Here is a 23,441-nt window from a genome sequence, read left to right as displayed (position 1 = left end):
GCATTTTCTGGGTCAGCCCAGCAGGTGATGGACTGAAGAGAGCAGAACTGTGAAGTTTCTGTAATAGCCCAAAGGAAGACACTTCTCAAACACCATATGGCTCTATGACGATAGTACAGAGAGGAAGTTGTCTTGAAAAGCTTGATAGACTGTATGCTGCCATAACTGTTATATTATTTCTTAATATGTTTTACCCAACAAGATTGTAATTTGGTGCAAAATCTGCAAAAAGATATATCAAGAATGTCAACAAACAAAACCAATTCAGGTGAAAGAAAGGGCTGTTTCAACTACATGCCTTGTTAAGTCTGATTAACTTGTGCTTATTCATCTGTAGAATTCAAGCAACCGCACAGATAAAATCACTGAGTCCTCAAGCGTTTAACAAAAGCTTCCCGCCAAAACCCACACAACTAGAATGTGGGAGACATTATCATTAAATGTCGCATGTGCCTTTAAGAGCACTATGTCCCACTGTACATGTCTCTCTCTGAGCCTCATATGTGTTTGTTGGCATCAGCTGTCCTCAGTGCTGAATAGAGCAAGGACATCTATTCCTTCACGTCAGTGGGATTAGAGGAAGAAACACCCTCTTCATAGCGCTGGCTGTCATCTCAGCGCTCAGAAGATAAAATGGAAATGCGTTATGGACAGAGGACAGAAAAGAATATGACAATAAATCACAAGTTTGGATTACAAAGCTGATCAGTTTTTAGTTTCTTACCCTAAATGGTCGAAAATTGTTTCAGAAGTCAAGGGAAATATGCAAATAATTGGAGGCTGCAGACTCAGAAACAGCATCCTGCGCTGTTATTTTACTGCCTTCTGAACAATGACTGAACCCAGGGGTCACATGAAGAGTTCAAATGGAGCAAACAGCACTGCAATGGAACTGTATTCTCCTTCATTCAGTCCTTGTGTCCAGTCGTCATGTTTGTCTCCAACACTTGGCCAGAGCAACTTCAAGAGAGTCAGCCGCACAGAGGACTGCAGTCCCTACCCGATCCCCGGCCTGACAGCAGACACCCTGCACATGCGAGTGAAAGAGGGAAGCAAGATACGCAATTTGGTGCGCTTTGCATCAGCTCGCGTGCAGGGAGAAGGTAAAAACGACAATGGGACATCACTGAGACAGGTTGTCTTCACCGGCTCAGGTAGAGGAGTCACCAAGACCATCACCTGCGCGGAGATTCTGAAGCGTAAAGTGGGAGGGCTCCACCAGGTGTCCAAGCTCTACTACAAGACTGTGAATGAGGTCTGGGAGAGTCCACAACAGGGAGCACCGGGTATAACCATGCAGAGGACGGTTCCTGCAATCTGTATCCTGCTCTCTAAAGACCCTCTGGATCCCCAGGAGCCTGGATACCAACCCCCACTAACTCTGAGTGTTCCCACAGAGGACGTAGACAGACACAGATCTCTGCTCAGGCCAGCTCACAGTCCCTCCTCACAGCACCCAACCAAGAGAGCCTGTCTGGATGACTGGAGTGTATGTTCTCCATGAATGTCTAAATTGTGAATCCATCTATTAGAGCTGGTCAGGGGGTTATTTCAGCTACATCAAATTTGTCTAAAAGATAAAATATCTCTGAATTTCAAGTTTTATATTATTATTATTATATTTCAAGTTTATGTAAAATTTTCTGCCACTAAAGTCAACAGTTGCTGATGCCACCAGTGGCCAAAATGACACACATTCTCTCAAATCCTAATCTGTCATATTGGATCAGATCACAGCCTCAGCGAGATTTCATAAAGGTGATGATTTGTAGCAGTGCATGTGCATGTTGAAATTTAAATGTTTTTTGCAATACTTAGGAACCTTGTTAATAAAACTGAATATTAGCAGCAACACAGACATTCACATTAGCTGTATATATTGGGAAAATCAGAGCTTATTCTGATGCAAAAATAATAAGCTCTGCAGAGGAACATAAAGTTGGTCACAGTCATTCTAAATGTACACATCAAGGCTTGCATTAATAGTCTCATAACCAATAGTCTTCAATTTGTTTTTTACTTTTGGAGGGAATTTGTTTACATTATTATGTATTATAGAACCTCAGTGTTTTGGTTTAAGGTTGATTTTCATAATGATTCTGTCTGTTTTTATAGATGTAACATCAGTGGAATAAATGAACTAGTTTGGAAACACATTTCAACTTTGAGACTCTGTTGGAGAATGTATGTGTATCTTTTATTTGGATAAAAGTAAAAACATTCTCATAGACTACAAATATTTTAAACCTCTAAGCCTGGAATTTTACATTAAGTCAGTTAGTTTTGAGTTTGTTGGTAAGTTGAGTTAGTGAGTTAGTTACAATCTGGCATGTCATTCTGTGTCACGGTAAAATGCAGCACAGTGAAGTAAAAATAAATGGTATCAAACACCAAAAACAGTTGGAACTATTTAACTCTTGTTCTGTCAATCTCATCCTGAACCTTTAAAAATTATTTTGACAAAAATAGAGCAATTGGCCGGAGTAGGGACACTTGCTTACACAGGGTAATTCAAAGTAATGTCATAATGACATGAATTGGGTCTTAAAAGAATTTTGGTGTGGTGCTTTATAGCAGCTGCACTGTATTCAGCCTGGAGTTTATAGCCTCCTACTAAAATTAATCCCATGATTACTAAATTTTTTGGTGATAATAATAACGCAGACTACGCATGACACGCTGATCCGTTTTGTATGACAAATATATTAGGCACTTTACCGTATTGGCTGCACATGCGCAGTACGGAATCGCATACGTGACGACAAGCAAGTTAGCGCTAGCTTCCTCCTGCGAGATTTCACCGGTTCGTCTGTCTGGTTGTCCTGCAGCATGTTCAGAGCCGCCGTCCGACTTTCGGTCTCCGGTGTCCGGAGTTTAACCCGTACGCAGCCAGGGTGCCAAGGTATTTCTTTATTCGGCTATCCCCTCTGAATATTATTTTGTAATTTGGTAACGGCAGCTTATGAACCGTTGAGGACGAAGTTCCAAACGGAAATCAAGTGTGGCTGCACATTGCGGTGCCCTCGCGGCTAAGCTAGAGAGCTGACATTAGCTGAGCCAGAGAAGCCAAACTGTCACTTCACGTAGCGCTTAGCATATCAATGTTTCAAGCAAATTACATAGTATTCGTTCATTACTCCCGTTGCCCACATAACCCGGGTGTGTGCTGATCTAAAAATGTCCCGGTGCTCAGGTCGGCGGTGTCTGTCCTTGCTATGACCCATTTGGAAGGCTGAGTATGGGCCCTCTTGTTCCACTACTGATGCTAGTTGCTAACATGCTAACTAGGTTAGTTGATTAGTTGATTGATGAGTAGCTGTGCTAAACTAATTTATCTAGTTACTAGTTTATTGACATGAATGTATGGTTTGGTATAGACAACGACAACCAGGAAACACACTTTAGTCTGATTTCATGGAGATCTTTTACCCAAAACTTTGCTATATTGTCTTGATCTGGAAGCCAAATTAATGCAGATGTAGATTCCCAATAATAGTTTACGTGAACTAAATGCACATTGTAAGAGTCACAGACATGTCCTGTTTGTTAGTGTGTTTTCAGCCTTGCAGGTGCGGCAGGTATGCAGGCAGGTCATATCGGGATGTTGGCGTTGATCCAGCTACATTGCATTACCACGCAGTACTTGTCTTTCCACCTCACACAGTGTAGATACCCTTGACAGTGTTTGCCCTTCTACATCACCTGACGCTAGATGCCACTGTAAGTGCTGTATTATTTTATTGAAGATATTGTCCAACTAAAAAAAAAATTGTTTTGCAGCTCTTTTGGCCTCAAGGTGTTACTCGCATGGGAAACAAGAGACAGATGAGGAGTTTGATGCCCGCTGGGTCACCTATTTCAACAAGCCAGACATTGATGCATGGGAGCTGAGAAAAGGTATATTTGTGGATGACCTGATATCCAACAACAACAGTGCTGTTCACTGGTTTCGAAAGTCAAAGCTAAAATTTGGTGATAATGCTACAAATACATTTATAATATTAATCAGAAAAGGAGGTTGCACTTCAACAATAAGATTCTCTGTGGGGTGCTAAACCCACAATCCAGAGAAAAACGTGTGAAGCACATATATTTGTAATATACAGTTATTTGCCATGAATCAACAGTGGTGTTGGCTAGTTAGTGTGGATGACTACTTTATGATACTTTGCCATGGTCAGTATGCCCTCTTGGTTGTGCTATTCTGATTGGTTAAGGCCAGATAGCGTTACTTGGAAAAAAACAAAAATCACTGCTGCCTCATTCATTTGATTTGGGCCACCCTGTAGATGCAGCAGAGGAAAAGTTAAACCACACTCAATAGCATGATTTCATCAAGAAAGGTGCTGCACTGATCAATTAAATACACATAAACACACCCTTCCAGTAATGATTTTGTAAAGTGACCACTGAATTTCTGCTTTTACCTCACTACAAATGATAAAATGATTGACACATGGTAATTTTACCATAGTGATAAAACTGTGTCACAGAATATTATAAACAGCTGTGGGGTGTTTTGGTGTCTGATGAGCTGTCAGATGTATTGATCTCACGCTGGACTTCATGGATCAGATTTTATTACACCCGTTTAGAGAAAAAAGAGCAATAGAAGAGATGCTTTCAGTGGCAGGAAAGAAAGGGAAAGGCTCATAATCAGGTGAGAAATCATAAGACTCGAAATTTACAGAAATAGCATAGTAGGCAGTTGTCGTGTGATCAACTTGTATATTGATAAGGTAGGAGCTATTCCATATTTTTATGTCATCAAATACCATGAAAAGACCAAAACCTGCAATATGTTTGCCTGTCTCTCAGTACCTCTGAATTTTCCTACCCTGAGTGTGGATCTCAGCCCCAAGCCCCATGGTTCCTTCTGAATCCTTCATAATTATTGAGTTGCATGGTTAAAACAGGCTCGCTTATTTCCTAAAACAGCTGAACTGTAGTTTTTTGTTAAATATTACTCAGTAAATACTGCATTGAATGGAAACTATTTTCAGCCCAGGGTTAATACACTTTCACACACGTGCACAAGTGAGTATTTCCAGCTCCCGGATGATGTGTGCTGGATCAACTCAAAATAAACTACAGTGCCCATGTTTTATTCTAATGAAGGAACATGTCATCCAGTGACTGTGTGGTCTCGGTACAGAGGGATAATTAAATACAGAAAACACTTTTTAGTGCGTTCACTTCATAATTGGTTTTGGTCTTTTTGTGGGATTTATTCTCACAGGAAAAATGTAGAAGTTGCCGGTATTAGCATTTAAGCAAAAGATGAAATGAAAGAAAATATGGCTTATAGTGAAAGTTTTGGTGTCTTTTTCTTATCCCCACTTAAAAATATATATATAATTTCTGTCTGCAGGGATGAATACATTGATCGGCTATGATCTGGTGCCTGAACCAAAGATTCTTGAGGCAGCCCTGAGAGCTTGTCGGAGGTTAAACGACTTGGCCAGCGCTATCCGAATTCTGGAAGCTGTGAAGGTGAGTGAAAAAGAGTCTGAGCTTGGTAATAATTCATGGAATGTTGCCACACAGGATCTTGCAGCTGGTCATCGTGCGTCAATCATTAATTTGGGTTTTACCATTTGTTATTTCCCCTAGGACAAAGCTGGCCCTCACAAAGAGATCTACCCGTATGTGATCCAGGAGTTGAGGCCAACATTAGCCGAGCTTGGCATCTCTACCCCTGAAGAGCTTGGCATTGACAAAGTGTAGAGGAGAAGGTATTAAAATTCTCAAATCAGTCTTGTGTTTTGTTTTTGTTTGGGTTTTTTTTCCTTCCACCGGCTTTGTCATAACATGCCAGTCTAACAGACATTTTATGGGTTTTTTTTTTTGTTTCAGATTTAACATTGATGACTTCAACCCGGACAAAGAAACCTTGTACTTGATGTTTGCCTCATATAATACATGTGATATTTAATTTGACCTTTATTAAGTTTTTTGCTTGTATAATATTGATGAACTTAATAAAGGAAAATGTATCTTTACTGAGTGTCACAAGTATGTTTGGCATATTTTAAATAGTTCAGAGTTCTTAGTGAAGCAATACATTCATTACAAGTTGCTTTAACAGGGGAGCATAGCATCAAATAATGGTGCATGGTGTCGTGAGTGTGTCTGGATGTTTTTGTGAAAGTTAAATTTTGCCACCAGGGAGCAGCGTTTTCACGTGAATGTAAAAATCATTCTACTGTACCCAGTCTACATTACATCTGTTTTCATTTCAGGGAAAGTTTTCATGCTGGTAAAATAAACTTGTTCAAAAGACAAATGGTGTAATGTTTTCATCCACGTATAACTGGAATATTGCTGAAGGGATGCTAAATGTGGCTACTTCAATTATATTTTTTTTAACATTTCTTGAAGTTATTTTGCTATACATAAGTGCGCCATGTAATATACTATATATAAAACTGTCCTATAACCTTGTCCTGTGTTCAGTCCCATCTCATTGGGCTACAGCTGTACAACAACAGTTACAAAGGAGTTTACTCAAAAGCGCACAAGGTAAAAAGGACGGAAAAGGAAAATTACACAAAAAAAGCAAAAAGAATGGCATCCTACACACAACTATACATATTAATTAATTGTAGTATTCTTACATAAAGGGAGCACTGTGGGTCATTGCAGTTTGTTGCAGTAGTGAAGTAATGTACTACTTTTGATATTTTTTTTATATGAGTTGGACAATAGTTCTTCAAGTCCATTGAGTTTTGAGGGTTTCAAAAATGTATATGGACTTTGTTGGATTATTTAAATGTCTTGCTTTTAATTGCCATGAATGCTGTGTTTATTGGGGTGAGCAGAAAATGCATCCAAGGGTTATAACATTCATGTCCTGGGCTTTTGATACAGTGGCTGTGGTCACCATAACCACTGATTCCCGTGAAAGCAGGTTTTCCAGTGTGGCTGCAAGTGGTTACTGGACTCTTCAAAAGAAAAGCACCTAACACGTCCATCGAGGAGCCCAATTGCAGTTAAAACTGGTTTTGTAACCTGAACTAAAGTCAAAAGAGCTCTGTTACTTATGTTGGGCTCCAAGAAACTCATTAGCACTGAGTGAGACTACAACACATACATCAATTTGGTAATGTCACCATGACTGTAGGAATTAAAGATGACCTCTGCCTGTCGCTGAAACGTTTTCTTTGGTCACTTTTATACATCTGTTAGATTTACTTCATACCCCTCCAGGGAAAACAGAAGAACACTGACTTTCTAACTAGAATGAATGTCCATGTGTATTTCTGCTGTGACATATAAGTAGTGGTGGGATGTGACTTAGTACAGTATTTTACTGTACTTTTCTGAGGGACACTGTACTTACATTTAAGTACAGTATTTTACTGTACTTTTCTGCTACTTTATACCTTTACTTCACAACAATTCAGAAGCAAACCTTTTTACTCCTCTACATTCATTTGACAGCTTTAGCTACTGGTCAGTTTACAGGCATAGTTTAATAATACAAAATATAATCAACATTATGATATTTTGTTACAGATTAAGGTAAAACATTTGATTCCCGGGGTGAAAATCACAAAGTAGTTAAACTACCAAGCTATTCTGCATAAAGGGTGGACTACTTTTACTTTTGGTACTTTAAGTATATTTTGTTTCAATGCTGTTCAATGTTTGCAATTTAGCTTAAGTAACAAATGGATTGCAAGACTTTCGCTTGTAACAGTGTTACTTTCACCCTGTGGAGAGAAACATCAGTAAATAAGAAAACACTCTCCTTTGGGCTTATAGAGGTCAGACCCATTTACAATGTGAATGAAGCGGCCCCAGGCTAAAATAGGTTTTGTTTTATTTTTTTAGTAGAGGTCGTAATTTCCTTAAATGTGTGGGACACAGTGGGTGGGATCTGCTTGCAAAAAATGGGTGGGTTGCTCCACAGAGATGCAGGAAAGAAAACCCACTTTACGAGCTTTACGCACGGGGCGGGTCTTTCATTCAACCAAGTTAGGGGGTGTGGGCCACTCAGCCAGACAATCAAAGATGTTTGAGTTTCCATGCGCAGTGACCAGGGAGGCACAGCGAAGAGCATTACTACCCCTCCTCCAGCTCCGATAGCCCCGGCCTCCGCACTACAAACACATTTGATCAGAAGAACCTTTTCTGTTTTTTAAAAAAAAGAAATAAAAAGTATACAAAACTGGTCATGCGACGCGATTTATTTCTGCCGGAGCAAGGAAGGAAAAACTAGATAAGACCTGTTGGCGATGATGGATTATTCAAAGGCGCAAATGGTGAGTGTCGACGACTGATTGGTAAAGCTCCCACCCGTGTTTGTTACAGTAACAAAGTAAATGACGATTCTTGCAACGCTGGACATTTTAAGGAACATTCCCACGTTTCAGATGGAGTTTTAGTTTTAGTTGTTGATTATCTAATGTGAGTTTTTTTTTTAATTATTCATGCAGGCGTTATATTCGCATTTAACTGCAACCAGAAATGAAGCTGATTGTGAAAGCGAAGAAATCTGAAAGAAAGTTGTGTTAGGTTACATTTAAGTGACTTTTAGCAAAGAGAAGATACAGAAAAAGCTTGGAGAGAAAAACTTGTACCCTGCTGCTAATTTATTCTCAAATGAATTAATGTCAGCCTGTCCTCTGTTAATGATTGTCTCAAGCCATCAAGCTTTGTTTCTCTTTAATCCAACAATAACGTGGAGAGACCTCAGAAAGCAGCCCCCCTTGGAGAACCTTCCACTTTAACTTGGGTATTTGTCTGAATCCAAAGGCAAATAGGTTAACTTTATTCATACAGTCCTAGTATATAAATAACAGTTTGGTGAAAGTTTAATTTGCCTAGTTTAGCCTTTTCTAAAAAACTGTTGAATGCAGTTGCCATTAATTATAACTTTGAAGGTAGTGATTTGTGTTTTTTCGTTCACAGTCAAATTTATCCGAGCAGGTCAGTCCCGCTGGAGTGAAGCTGGAGGCGTTGATGGAGCAGCTGCAGAGACAACAAGAGGCCAAACTGGAGATGAATCTGCAGGAGAAACATTTCCTTCAAGCCCAGCTCTTGTATGCTCAACACGCTGCTGCAGCCAGAACCTCGGGATCCAGACTGGACTCTGCGTTATTTGCCAAAGCAGATGGACAGACTTATCAAGCAGCTCAGCAGGCTTTGAACGGCCATCTCAGCAGAATAGATCCAGAGGAGGAAGATGAAGGCTCGGATGAGGAGGAAGAAGAAATGGTGGAGCCTGAAGAGAACAACGAGGTGGAGGAAGATGAGGAGGCGGAGGACGATGAGGAGGAGGACGAGGAAGACAATGGGTCTCATCAGCAGGCGAAGAAGCCTCGACTCCAGCAGGTTACGGGCTTCCCCTTTCCTCCTTATTCCACGTCTCAGCTGTCTGCTGTGAAGCAAATGTCTGAAACTCCACCTTCAGCAACAAAACATGAGGAGCATGAGGAGAAGGAGCTGCAGTCTCCTGCAGGCCAACCAGCCTTCACATCACCCAACGGCTTTGCTGACTGGGGCTATGATGAGTCATTTAAACAAGTAAGTCATCCTCGATTGGACCTAATCAAGCCGATAGCTCTCTTTTCACGGTGGTTTACCATTTTTAATAATGGATTTTCTGAACACCCCTCATCAAATCCCATTGCTATTTCTATCCTCTCTTAGATATGTTATAGTGCTTACAGCTCTATTTAAATAGCCAAAGACTCGGTTTGTCTTTACAGAGAGGAAATTAACATCTACACCTCTCATTTTTAACTGGTGCGTGTCCTGACTTGCTTTATTAATTGTTGACTCGCTCCTGCTGAGTGAGGCTCGCTGTTGGCTGCTCGGCCTCCTGCTGTCTCACGTCGATGAAAGAAGAATCTTCCATTTTGGCAAGATGCCCAAACTTGATAGTGTTTAATTACTGGCCAGGCCAAAGATCCTCTTCCTACTTCACCTCATGCCTGACACTTTGGAAAATGCATTGTGGCCACCAGCTGAGCTAAACGGTCTTGGCTGTGGTCCAGTACCAACTGTTTAAAGTGGCCGTCCGGGCCTGACAGAGATGGAGCTAAAATGAGAGCAGGGGATAAATGAAATGGCCTCAAACATGTATTTATGAACAAGGCTGGCATCAATGGTGAAAGTAAGAGTTGAGTAAGGGCTGGACCTTTCTCCTATTTTGCAATCCCATCAAAAATGTGAAAAAATCTAATATTGAAATGCTTTTCAAAGTGTGTATTTGTAAGTTTTTTCCAACAGATATATTGGAGTACATATAGGAAACAGAGGTTGCCCACGTGGATTTTTTTTCTTCGTTATGGAGACCAATCTGATTGGTTCTTCTGTGTGTATGTTTTCCTTGAAATGGCCCCACTTCCGCAAGGCTACAATACATTAGAATTAATGGGGCCTGTAGGAAGAGCTACCACAGAGTCAAATCCTTACAGCATACTAGCAAGTAACTGTCCACAAAGTTTGCTTGCAGTAGTACTATAGAATATTTGTTTTCATATGTGCTACACACTTCTTGTTTGTTATGTTCTTTAGCTTTTTTCTCTTATCCCTTTGTTGCCTGCATTTTGGTAAAAGATACGTACAGGGAGACACATTACCAGTTTGCTTTATAAATTTAACATCCATGACTCTTCAGAAAGTCACGTGTTCATTAGGCCCTTTTAATATCTTGACAGGCTTAAAAACGTAGTGCTGACTAGATGTTGCTCAGTGGATAGCTTTGCATAATTTAGCTGTCGCTTGGCAACGGTAAATGGCAGCCTAATTCAGCTGCAACTAATCAATACATTATAAAGCAACAGCAGTGAGAAAGCATTTCCTTCTCTCAGACCAGCACACAACAGTCGGAGAATATTTCTCTGTTTCTTCTGACAGACAATAAGTTGCGAGAGGCTTGTTTAAAGAACTTTACTGTGTCTGTGAAATGGTTTTCTACTGCTCAAAGCACCAATTTGAACAGCCGTGTCCGAGACGTTTTGCTGTGACCCATTTGTGTCAACGTTTGTCAGCATCTTCGTATGTGGTCAGACTAACCTTGGTCGCTGTTTAAATAACTTACAAGTAGGAGGAGGAAATTAATTTGAATTTAATTTCATCCCGTTTGCCTCTATGTTAAGCTAAAAGTCACTTCTAGTTTTCACTTCTGTCTGGCTTGTAGGGAAACGTTATTGAGCTTAGCAAACTACAGCTATGCACCTCAGGACAAGACACACAGCTAAGGATGATTTTCCACTTTGCTAAAATGTAGATATGTACCACTTTGTTTCATTAACAGTCAAGTTTATTTCAAAGCAAAACAACGGAGCCTAACTTTGTTCCACACATTTTGAAGTGCGGTCTTGTGCGAGTTAACTGGAGACTGGTTGAAGTGGCTCTAATTATTTACTCTTGTTGCCCTCTTCTGACTCTAAAATCTCTTCTGTCTAATCTCTATCTCTCTTTTTCTTTTATTCATTTCTTTAAACAAACATCGTGGACACTGCTGTACAATCCTCGTCATGGCCGGACAGCCATTGTTCGCTCCTTGTGTGCTGTCTGCTACTGTACGCCCTTAAATGCAGCATGTGTGGGGATAAAGAGCCCCTGTTCGCTCTCCATCTCAGCTCACAGCTCAGCACGGGGCCAGATAAATGATCTTGACTTGTTCGGGTGACTAACGGTCCAATAATTTGATTTTGATTAAAAAAATTGGTGCCCCCCTGCAGTTTCATTGAAATTTGGAGAGGGATACTTTTTCCACTGTTCCGCTGAATGATTTTAATGAAGCTTATTAAAAGAAGTTGATTCTGTTGGTGTAAAGTATTATCTTAATGGGACATTTCATGTGAAGTGTAAGTTTTTATTTTTTTTGTAGGACATTATTATTATTATATGGATCTTGTCTGCTTTTCTTGTCTCTCTACTTTGCGTATAATACCCAATACCCAATAATTTTGTAATTTAAATGTATAAAATATTCTAAATCTAAGCCTAATGAAAACTAACCGGTGAAAGAAACCTTCTCCTGTCCTACATGCTGAATACTATCAGCATCCCCAGGGCTGCATATGTGAAAACTGTGAGAGCAATTAACTGAAAGCTCTTTGTTAATAGATCCACAGTAGGTCTCACTTGCTCATCAGGAAGGGGGGAAGGGTTTTATTTCCATTTGATGGTGAAAAGACTGGGGATGTTTATCCAGCTCCACATCAATAAGCCTTCTGGTGGGGGAGCAGAAGTCCTTTATTAGAAATTCTAAGCTGTGAAGCCATTAGATGTGTCAACAGCTCTGCCACCACAGGGGCACAGTTCTGTGTGTAAAATGGATACATACACTCTTAACACAGTTTAACAGCTGTGAACAGAGGAACAGAAAATATTTCTCAGGAAAAGTTGCTCTGTTTCAGCAGTGATTTCAAACCAGAGGTACGCCAACATAACTTTAATCAGGGTTACATATACAGTCTGACTCACCAGATGTTGACTGTGGGCATTATGTAATGTGACTGTTGTGATTGGTTAAAAGAAATACATGCCAACAGTGAGCCCTCACACTGCTTTTTTTTTTGTTTTTTGTTTTTTGTTCTTAAAGTTACAATTTCACTTAATTATACTGTCATTGACTCATCTGTATCACCCATGTAATTAAGATTGTGTGAAGGTTTGCAAGCCAGCAGCGAAGTTAAAACAGTTAGTAGAAAGTAATAGTTGAAATAGCTGACTAAAAGTGGCCCAATGGATTGATTTAGCTAAAGGTCATGGATAGTTGTAAGGTGATAAGGCTGAAGGTAAAGGTTGGATTAATTGGCCTCGACCTAGTTTAAAGAAATAGTTTTAAAAGGTTGAAATAAATAAAGCTAGCTAAAAGTAATGGCTAAAATAGTGAAATAAAAGTAATTGTTTGTAAATGTTTGATAAGCTTTCCGGCTTCTGCCACGACAAGAGTTGGTAGTACACATGCAAACAAATGGAAACACTGACAGATTAAAAGATTTCTGAAACTGTAGCTGCTCTAATGCATATATTATTGTTAACATCCAGTTTAAAGTCAGTTAGAATGAACTCTGACTGGGCTGTAGGGTACATCTGACAGCGGAGACCTTACAGTATCATGCAGCTGCTTGTGTGTCTGCGTTCACAGCATTAGTGTTTTTACTGTAAACATAAGGAGAGTTACACTTGGACTGGCAGCTTCTTGGTTCTCGTGTATTTTATAGCTCAAAGGGTGAAATGTTATGCCAAGTTGGATCCGGTTGTGATGACCAGCACTTAGTGAACTTGTTAATGTGTTTAAAGTTCAAAATGACACATTTAATAGCAAGTGTCAAGTAAAATTGTTATGAGGGAAGACGAGGAAAACCTAAAACAGACCATTATTTTGATAAGCCACGCGCTTACAGTAAGCATTTGATCCTATCAAATACAAAAACACGTTTTGTTGTCAAAAATACACAAGCTTGTTTTGATATAAAACATGTTCACAAGAGGAACATGACCTGAACGGCATGTGAACAATGCCGTTCATAAGCCTTCACCGAGCAAACCGTTAATGGATATCCACGAAGAAAACAGCGTGACATGTCATGAGGTGCAACTAAATCAACAACAATCTGAAAGATAAATGAATTGTAATGTCAGTTTTGAGTAAAGATAGGCGGAATAATCTACTTCATGTAATTGTAATGCCGGGCCATTCTTAAGACAGGCATCGTCATGCAGCTCTCTGTGCACATTAGCAGGACAATAACCTCTCAGCAGGCTTTTCCACACAGTTGCACACACGCTGCCCTGCGCTCACATTTTTAACCTTTAACGGTCATGTCCAGGGGGAGGTGATGGAGGAATAACATGTCATATTTAACTACCTAATGAGCACGGGGCCTTTCGCTGAGCTCCATTTTTATTGGGCACAGCTTTAGACGACACTTTCTCTGAAAAATGTACATTAATTTATACAGCCGGAGGCTTACGGCGACCAGGTGTTTACTGTCTGACTGCCCTGCAGTTAACATTTGCAGTGCTGTGGATAAAGCAGCTTTGGACGCAGGAGGCGGGAAGCAAAGACCCTGAGGAAAAGTGACAAAGAGAAGCTTTAAATAGAAATTATATCTCACCAAGGATACAACATTCCTGTGTTAGGTTGATTTTAATAATTTATGACCACATATTGCATGTCTTGTGGTCAGTATAACACCATCCATAGTACAGTACCACATGTACATCACTCCCTAGTTTCTGCTTCTACTCTGCCAGTTGCTGTACTCTCTTCATTCAGTGCATAATATAAAGCAGGCAAAGAGGACAATCTGCATTGCAAACCGCTCACTGATGTCTCTTTATGTGGGTGTATTTACAGAGAGGAGGTGCCGCCTGGGCTGAGGATACAATGAATGATGGAGGAAAAGTAAGAGGAGAACCATCCAGGGACTTTGCCAAGGTCAGTGGATTTGGTGGATGCATGAAGCCTAAACAAGAACATTTCTGAAATAATTGCATGAACAGTTGACATACTTGTTGTTAATGTGATTTTTTTTCCCCAAAAAATACAGCTTTATGAACTAGATAATGACCCACACAGGAAGGAGTTTCTTGATGAGCTCTTTGTCTTTATGCAGAAACGAGGTAAGATTCAGAGTTGAAGCCTCCTGGTTTGAAGATTGAACGTTCATTTATTATTTTATCAACACAAGTCTTTGTGAATTCTTTTGGGCATAAAATAAACAAAGTAGTGCTGCTCTTGAGGCTCTTCTGTTGGACTGGTAGAGTTTTAAAATGCTTATTTGTTAATGAAGGAATGGCATTTCAGCTGCGAGTGACAACACACTTTAACTGGTTTAAAACCCACAGTCAAGAGCTGCTGTTCAAAGCTGAGGACTGACTCATTTTTGGATGAGCAGATAAAAAAAAAAGACTCACTATTTTTGTTTTTGTATTGAATTAAAATAATTTTGCTTAACTGCATTATCTCGTTACCGCTTGTGTAATTTTTATTGAATTGGCTAAAAAAATGGAAACTTTCAACATAAGGGACAATCCACAATAGAAATGTACTTCCCAGTCAAACAGAAATAGTTGACAAAGATCATGGACGACAGTGCATGTGCATGTGCACTGTTGTCCATGATCTTTGTTCATCCTGAGCACAGATTAATCTTGTTCTTACAACTGCCCCTTAGACTCCATTAATGGACTTTACTACAAACCAGAATCGGAAAGGATTAGTTGTCAATCATGTGATTGACAGGAACTCCTGGCTCTGAAATCACCCCTCCCCCCCAGTGCTCAAATCAATTACAGCAACAAAGCTGCTGTTGTGGAATTATCCCCACCCCCACCATCCAAAATAAGGTTCATTAGAAAAGTCTACCTGCAAAGCTAAGCCTTATTATGACATTAACCTAAGGCCCCCAGGTAGATAAGTCAGAATTAGTTCTCATCCTCCTTGTACATGTCCTTTGGTAGTGTTTTTACAAGACCACTCTTGTTTTATGCTAACTTTTCAGGAGCAGAATTTAAACAAAATGGTTTTGTTTCATTTTGTTCATCCACTCATTCATTCAGGAACTCCTGTCAACCGCATTCCCATTATGGCGAAGCAGGTTCTGGACTTGTACAGGCTTTATAAGCTGGTAACAGAGAAGGGAGGCCTGGTGGAGGTCATTAACAAGAAGATCTGGAGGGAGATCACCAAAGGTCTCAACCTCCCCACATCCATCACTAGCGCAGCCTTCACTCTCCGCACCCAGTAAGTGTCTCTCTCATTTGTAACCGAAAAAGCTCAAAAAAGGCATAAAATGTGCTTGAAAAAGTGACTCATGAACTGCTCCTTCATAGGTATATGAAGTATCTGTACCCGTTTGAATGTGAGAAGAAGGGCCTGAGTTCTCCGGGTGAGCTGCAGGCTGCCATCGACAGTAATCGCAGAGAAGGTCGACGTCCCAGCTACACCAACAGCTTGTACCGTTACTCCCCCTCCCCGAGCTCCACTCCGCATGCTGTCCTCTCTGCATCCACACCGACCGGACACAACGGCCTGAGCACATCCGCTAGCCCAAATCTAAAGAAAAAGACGGGTATGACACTGTGTGTGCTGTGTGTTCTTCATATTTTAATATCTGATCAGTATGATCCATCATGGATTCCATATTGTTTTACCGCAGCTGATCAGAAGACTCCTACTTGATTACATTTTGACAATTGTAAGATTTTTACTATGTAAACACTTTCCTTATTATTTTGAGTTGTAAATATTAAGTTGCTAAAATGCAACTGTGGCCCTTGCAAGGGATTTTAGGATACTTGTGACCACTAATGGCTTACATCTTCCTAAACATTTAGCCATTTGACAATGGATAATTTCCTTTTTCAGCAGTAATGCAGGTCACAATGACAGGATTTTTCCAGACATAATTTTAAACTGATAGTATTTTATCTAAAGAGAAATTTTATCTAATTTATCATTATTATTTTTGTTCTGATTTCACAGCAGTTTAAAATGTATTTTCACTTTAAATTTTTTGGGTTTCTAATCAGATGAGATGTCAACCCCTGTATTACCCAGTCGGCTGCCCATGGCTCTGGCACTGGGGCAGCAGCAGCAGCAGCAGCAGCAGCTGGCACAAGCTGCCACACTGGAACATCTGAGAGAGAGGCTGGAGCGAGGAGGAGGAGCTGCAGCTGATGGGCCAGACAAGAAAATGATGCATCTGGCGGAGGAGCAGCAGCGTCTCATGCAGCAGGCCCTCCAGCAAAACCTCTTGGCCATTGCCTCTCATTTCAACCCCTTCAACCCCAGCCTCAAACTTAACAATGGACATGGTGGGTTGCATTTAATGACACAGGCTGTATCATCAATTTATTTTAGGAAAATTTATTCGTTTGAGTGTTTTCTTTTTCTCAACAGAAAGCAAACAGGATTTGTCCCTGAGTATTTCCACTACTGGAGCAGCAAGTATCAGTGTATCTGTGGAGATCAATGGCACCGTTTACTCAGGTGAGTAATGAAGTTTTAAAGGAACATGGTTTTTGACTTTCTGCGTTTTACTTTGAAATCACAAAAGAAGAAAAGTCACAGTTTTGAAAAAGTATTTTCATTCAAATTTATTTTGGATTTTGTCAAGTGTTTAGTTTTAAATGATGCTATGTATTTATATTTATTTGACTTGATCTTCTTAGTTTTTTTCCCACATGTGTTACGTGAGACTGCACTGCACAGAAGGTTAAAAATCTGTAATTAAAGTCAGCAATTAACGCGTTAAATCCTGTTTGTTTTATGTGTAACAACAACAGTTTGTGGTTTTCCAAGGGATTATGTGTCAGACTGTTTGTTGGCTGTGACCAGTGATTTCCCTTTGACTTTTACAGATTAAACAAACAAGGTAATAAGTGTTAAATTAGTGTAAGGAGGGTTTGTTATCTTTTGGACAGAGCCAGGCTGCTGTTTCCCTCTGTCTGTGCTAAGCTAAGTTAGCCTGCTGCCTCTAACTGTATATGTAGTGATCTTCAAATCTAACTTGCCAATCTAACAAGTATCCTTTCCAAAATGTAAAGCTGTCACTTTAATACTTCTGGGTTTTTTTTGTATCTGTTTCTGTATTGAGAACACTACATAACATACATGACATTAAATTCTCCAGTGAAGTTGATCTTGATCTTCTAAAGTTAATCATATAGTACGTGTTTTCAATGCCTGTTGATTTTAATTGTAATCTTTTCTCTGATCTCTGCATTGCAGGAACACTATTTGCCCAGAAGTCAGCGGCTCCTGTGACGCCACAGACTGCCACAATGGCAGGAACAAGCGGTTTCAGTTCCCTCTCCTCCTCACACAGTCCCACCTCTTCATCGTCCACCTCCTCAAAGGGACCAAATTAAGGCTGAATGGCTTTTAAATCTGTCCTCAGCAAAATTATTACACAATATAACTCTCTTGTCAGACGAGAACTGTGTGAATTCCAGGAAAAATCAGCTGTAATGTATGCAGAAGTTCCATTTTTGCCCACATAGCTTTGTTCTATCTATCTTGACGAGAGGACTTTGATATTTGACCTCAAAGGCTTCCAGAATGACCACAATTTAGATTCAAATTGCAGTTTACCTTAGTGCCTGTTAGAAGCAGTGTAAATGTAGTGGGATTCATCTTCAAAGGGCTTCACAAGGTTTATTCAAAAGTGTCTTTAGAGCAGAAAGTACACAATGAGAGCCAATGCTAAGCTTTTATATGTGAAACTAATTATCAAATAGTTTGTAGCTGCCTTTTTCCAGAGTATAACAGTGTGCTGCTGCTGATGAAGACCAGAAAGCCTTAGCTCAATGTCATAGCTCCATACTGAACTGTTTTCTGAAACTTATGGTTAATACTTTTCAATGCAGCTTTCAGGGATTATTTACGCTATTGTTTTCCACCATAATGTGGAATGAAATGGTATTTAAAAGAAATTGGTTGCTGGTCGCATTTTTTTATGTTTTGCATTTATGTGTTCCTTTATTTTTTATTTAATCACTTGGCTCAGCCTCGAAAAATATCAAAACATTTGTTTCATGTCAGCTGTGAATTGAAGGCAAAAAATAAGAAACAAGGTTTATGTAGGACGGAAGTAATAGAAATTTACCTCAACTGACTTCCCCTTGTTGGAAAGTCTGGAGTTTCTCCTGGACTCAGGAATGTCCTCTGGACCCATCACTGTTATACTCTATCTCGCTGTGTTGTATTTGTATAAACTCAGAGAATGTATCATTAATGACCTCGTGCTTGTGACAAGCGAACACTGAAACAGTTCTACCTCACTCTTCTAGAGAAATATGCAATATCTAATGCAGCATGTGTTGATTTAGCCATCTGCTGAAATCTTCTGTATGAGGACAATCAAACAAACAAAAGCTACTGTGAAGTTGACATAAAACTCTGTCTTTGATTACTCTGTTTCTTGGACATGTGACCATGAGGAATAAAACAGTAGAAAAACTGTAGGGTTTTTTTTGTTTTTTTAACACAAATATTCCTCAAAAATTCTAATGCTAATATTGCCTGTGGCCTGCACATAACTTTGTTGTGGAGTCTTTTTGTATTTGTCTTGCAGCTTGAACAAATACCCACTAAGTAAGTATGTGGACATTTTATACCATGTGTGACAAAACAATCTGAAAGGCAGTTCCCTTTATAAATTATTTTTGAGCATTCAGTTGCATTTCATAATCTTCATCACAGACTGAGTTGAGATTACACGTACTGATCCCAGGCTAAAGAATGAAGGTTACAAATGAAAGTACTGGTGCTAGAATGTAACTTGAGTACATTTACTCATTTCTTGTACTTTATACGAGTATTTCCGTTTTATTCTTCTTAATACTTTTACCACACCACAATTTTACAAAGCCAATAGATTCTGCACCAGTAAAGATTTGACTTTACACACAATCTGTTCATAAATGTGATGCACTGGTATAGATTAATTACTTCCATCTTGTCTAACTGCCATTTTAAAGTAATGTTTACACATCCTTACCTAATAGTGCAACATTATAAATACTTTTACTTTTGAAGTTTGAAGTGCATTTAGCTAATAATACCCACCCTTTCAGGTGGCAAGGTGGTGCAGAGGTAAGCACTGTTGCCTTGCAGCAAGAGGGTTTCAGGCTCGAGTCCTGGTCTGGGCTCTGAGTTTGCCCCTAGGGGTGAGCGTGTGTGTGAGATTATCTGTCTTTGTGTGTCAGCCCTGCGATTGACTGGTTACTGATTGACCAGTCCAGGGTGTACCCCGCCTCTCGCCCGCAGTCAGCTGGGATAGGCTCCAGCCTCCCCCGTGACCCTGCGTGGATAAAGAAGGTATGACTTCCACTCAAGTTAAGGGGCTGAATACATTTGAAAGTATTTACCAAAAAGAATACATAAATGAGTGGCCAGATGGGGGTAGTATTTCCTTCTCTAAACAAGACACATCATTTAAAGTTCAGGGGCAGTAAAACATGCACATATATCAATAACTCCACATGATCATCAGTTTGTCATTTTTGTTATAATTTGTGAACATCTGTCACCATGAACAATTAAGAACTGTTTGAACATTTCCTGACCAGGATTTTATTGTCACTTTACATTTGTGATAACCCAACTTTGCACACTGGTGTTCATAACATGTAATTCACAAGATGTTATCTTACTCTAGTTAAAATCTACGCAGTGTGTGTATGAAAATGGGAGTACAGAAACAGTCTATACTGACAGTTAATTCCTGAATTTGCAGCAGACCTGCAGCAGAGTTTATACTAATGGAGATGAAAGCTCATGGGTCATGCGATGGGGGCGGGGGATGGGTTGCAGGATTTACTGCTGGGTTATTCTATAGTGACACTGCTGGAATGGCATCTGGAGTGACATAGAAGAAAGACACTACAGGCACAACTGAGAGGTATTATGGGATAGATATCTCCGCCCACGGCCCCCGCCTGTCAGGGAGAAATAATACTGACCAAGTCACTCTGCAGATGAAGGGATCACTGTCCTGGGATGCAGACTGGAATATACTGTGTGTAGCAAGTCAGGACAACAGGATGATTTCTCAGGTTTGAAATTAGAAGCACACCTGCAGCTTGACTACACCTTCTGGAAAGAGGGCCATCATGTGCGAGAAATCCTCTTCATGAAATCTGTAGACATCGTGTAGCGTGAACGTTTTCTTACTCATTGTGTCACATCTGAAACTTGTGATTCTGAGTAGCCAAGATGCTTTGATGGGATACAGATGTTTTTGTGGCTTTGATTGATCCTCTGGAGCAGACATATGAGGGGACATATCTCCAGGACTGAAAGTAAGAATGTGTTTTTGTAAGTAAGCAAATGATCTTCTTTACTGGAACTTCTGGGCCGGGAATGTGTTGAAATAGGGTCTGACAAACCTTCGGCACACCACTGGCACCATGCCTTACCATGATGAGGAGTACCCGGGTCAGCCTCTGTGGCAGTCTGTGCTGCTCTTCTGCTGTAAGGGGATGATTGAGGGCATCATGGTCATACTCTTCTTTTGGCTCCTGGTGCAGGTCCTTTTCACCAAACAACTAGAAGGTATGGGCTCAAAGAATAGGTTCATGTTTTGTTTAGTCTCTAAAGAGTTACTGGTCACTGTAATCACACGCACATCTGATCATACTGATTTCATGATTCCTAAAATATTGGCGAGAAGAGACATGTCATGGTCCTTGTTCTGTGCTAAAATGGATCAAGTCAAAGCTAATATGAGGCACCATCGGCTAGACTTCATCAAGTGAATATCTTCCAAAGTCGCTGAGTTCATTTGCTACTATCCTTCCTCTATAGCTTGACAAAGATGCTCTGAGAAAAAATGAGGGTAGTCTGCACTAAAAGGGTGTGATTTTGGAAGGTAATATCTTGTCATGACTAACTCAGACTGCTGAAACTTCATTTCATAATGCATTCTGGCCCAGACCAAGGACTTAAGATTTTGTCCCACATGTCTTCCACAGGAATCACATCAGGATGGAACATTTCTGTGACAGACATTTTTCCAGTATACATACAGGCGTGTGAATATTGACTTGAAAAATGAGGACTAGTAAATATAAATACTTTAATGTGAAACATAGGGTCTGTGCTTTCAGGCAAATGTTGTACAATTATTTTGTGTGTGTGTTCAGTAATCTAGGGGATGCATGAGTGTGAATTACAACAATTTCTAATCTGCTGCCATCTGATTGATCTTATTATTCTTTCTTATGTCTACAGTTCACCTCCAAATTCTCCTTTTGGTTGGCCTGATAGTCTTTTGTCTGTGTTTGGTGCTGGGATGTATTCTGTGCTGGAGGAACAGTCAGATTTGTCCAATGAAAGACAAAGATCCTGTGACGTCAGCACCAGCTCCTACTGAACCTGTGACTTTTTCCCAGACCCCGCCTCCCTCCGTGGTGACGACAGCTTCCACGCAGCAATATGAGGAGCTGGATGGAGATGCACTGGAGTACCCCTCCACTTTCACCAGCCCTACCCCTTCTGAGGGTGAATGTACCTCTCTGTCATTCTCTAATCGAGCTACAGCTGCCTCTGAGCAGAGGGAGCAGCCAAAGTCTTATTTTTCCCTGCGTCGCCTCAGCACACCACCACTAACATCACCCCTTTATAAACCCATAGATCCCAGTCATACTTCTCTGCCTGCATTTCCCAAGCTGGGACTGTTATCCAAAACATGTAAGGCTCTGCAGAGGCGCTGCACAGTGTCTGGGAGCAGTTTATCTTATAATGAACACAGCAGGCTCACCAGCCCCAGCGCTGTGCGTCCTTTCATGCCTGAAGAACCAATCCCGCTGGCTCTGCTGAGCTATGGCTCCAGTGCCAGCTGCCAACAGCCAATATCACCAAAACCATGCCTCCATTTCACTATGGCCTTCTCTCCAGAGCAGCAAACCTTGGTAGTCACAGTCCTCAGCCTCTCTGGGCCTCCCCACAGACTGGAGGACTTGTATGTGCTGGGCAGCTTGCCACCTCTCTACCCCTGTCCCATCCAGGCTTCCACCCAGAGCCCGAGTCCTGAGACCCACAGTCTGGTGCTGCTTTTGAATGTGAGCTCTGTGAAGGAGCTCCAAAGATGTGTACTGAGAATAGGCGTATACGCACGAGAACCTCCCAGCCTGAGAGGCACCGCACTGGGTGAACTGGAGGCCGAGTGTGGAGGAAGAGACTGGAGAGCAGAACATCCATTTCACTTCACAAAAGAGCTTAACCAAAACAGGTGGAAGCTAAAAAAGGTATTGAAGTAACATCTGCGGGCATTTATTGACTCTGGTTTGGTAAATAGAGGTATGATCAGATTAACTTGTCAGGAAGCTTCTTTTGAGGGCTTTTAGGACAACAGACTGTTGTCAAGAATCCAACATTCAAGCTCTATATTCAAACTCTAGGTATAACATAATGACATGTAGTGAGCCTGGTGGATTTGGGGCTCCTGTGGGTCTAGGTAGTAACCTAACTAACTAGGTGGGGGGGACTGACTAAAAAAAATCTGCATTATGTTTTATATCATGTTGTTGTTAGATTTTTGATTAGCCAAGTTGCATATGGACATGTGATCTCTGTGGTCAGTACAGTTTGTTTCTGAATACTACAAAGTAAAAGCCTCATGCTGCATTTCTTGCTGATTGAGATTTCTTTTTCCTACTCTTTGAACTTTTGCCCTTTGACAGCAGGGTCTGATCTCACATGATGCAGGGATGTGTAAGGGGCTTAGCTGTCCTCCACAGATCTTCATTTCGCTTCAGTATCAGACTCTGGCCCACTGCATCAAAGCCACGGTCCTCAGAGCAGATAACCTAGACAACCTCGTTCACACGGTGGCAGCAGCAGGTAAAACCATTGTTTAGAGATCCCATAAGGACATCATGCATTGATGCATTATGTAACCATGCGTGGGCACAACTAACTTTTGGCTTACAGGGGCAGAGGTAAAGTAATTCCCTATGTT

The 23,441-nt window shown here is 40.6% G+C and overlaps 3 protein-coding genes across 3 annotated transcripts; all 3 read left to right on the top strand.

The window, feature by feature from the left end:
- The first annotated feature begins 243 nt into the window (after positions 1–243).
- Positions 244–1,504, top strand: LOC124061759 (ribonuclease P protein subunit p25-like protein). Its single transcript, XM_046393978.1, has one exon. The coding sequence runs from the start codon at positions 833–835 to the stop codon at positions 1,502–1,504; it is 672 nt and encodes a 223-aa protein (XP_046249934.1). The 5' UTR covers positions 244–832.
- A 1,230-nt stretch (positions 1,505–2,734) lies between these two features.
- LOC124061917 (cytochrome c oxidase subunit 5A, mitochondrial) lies at positions 2,735–6,286 on the top strand. Its single transcript, XM_046394260.1, has 5 exons — positions 2,735–2,902; positions 3,781–3,897; positions 5,372–5,493; positions 5,614–5,735; positions 5,857–6,286. The coding sequence occupies exons 1-4, from the start codon at positions 2,830–2,832 to the stop codon at positions 5,725–5,727; spliced, it is 426 nt and encodes a 141-aa protein (XP_046250216.1). The 5' UTR covers positions 2,735–2,829; the 3' UTR covers positions 5,728–5,735; positions 5,857–6,286.
- A 1,708-nt stretch (positions 6,287–7,994) lies between these two features.
- LOC124061916 (AT-rich interactive domain-containing protein 3A-like) lies at positions 7,995–18,942 on the top strand. Its single transcript, XM_046394259.1, has 9 exons — positions 7,995–8,267; positions 8,917–9,531; positions 14,330–14,410; positions 14,523–14,595; positions 15,535–15,718; positions 15,808–16,046; positions 16,507–16,791; positions 16,877–16,966; positions 17,708–18,942. Exons 1-9 carry the CDS (start codon positions 8,241–8,243, stop codon positions 17,845–17,847), a joined length of 1,734 nt encoding a protein of 577 aa, XP_046250215.1. The 5' UTR covers positions 7,995–8,240; the 3' UTR covers positions 17,848–18,942.
- Positions 18,943–23,441: the final 4,499 nt, after the last annotated feature.

Source organism: Scatophagus argus, chromosome 7 (assembly GCF_020382885.2).
Source record: "Scatophagus argus isolate fScaArg1 chromosome 7, fScaArg1.pri, whole genome shotgun sequence".
NCBI lineage: Eukaryota > Metazoa > Chordata > Actinopteri > Scatophagidae > Scatophagus > Scatophagus argus.
This window is presented reverse-complemented; position numbering and strand designations above follow the sequence as displayed.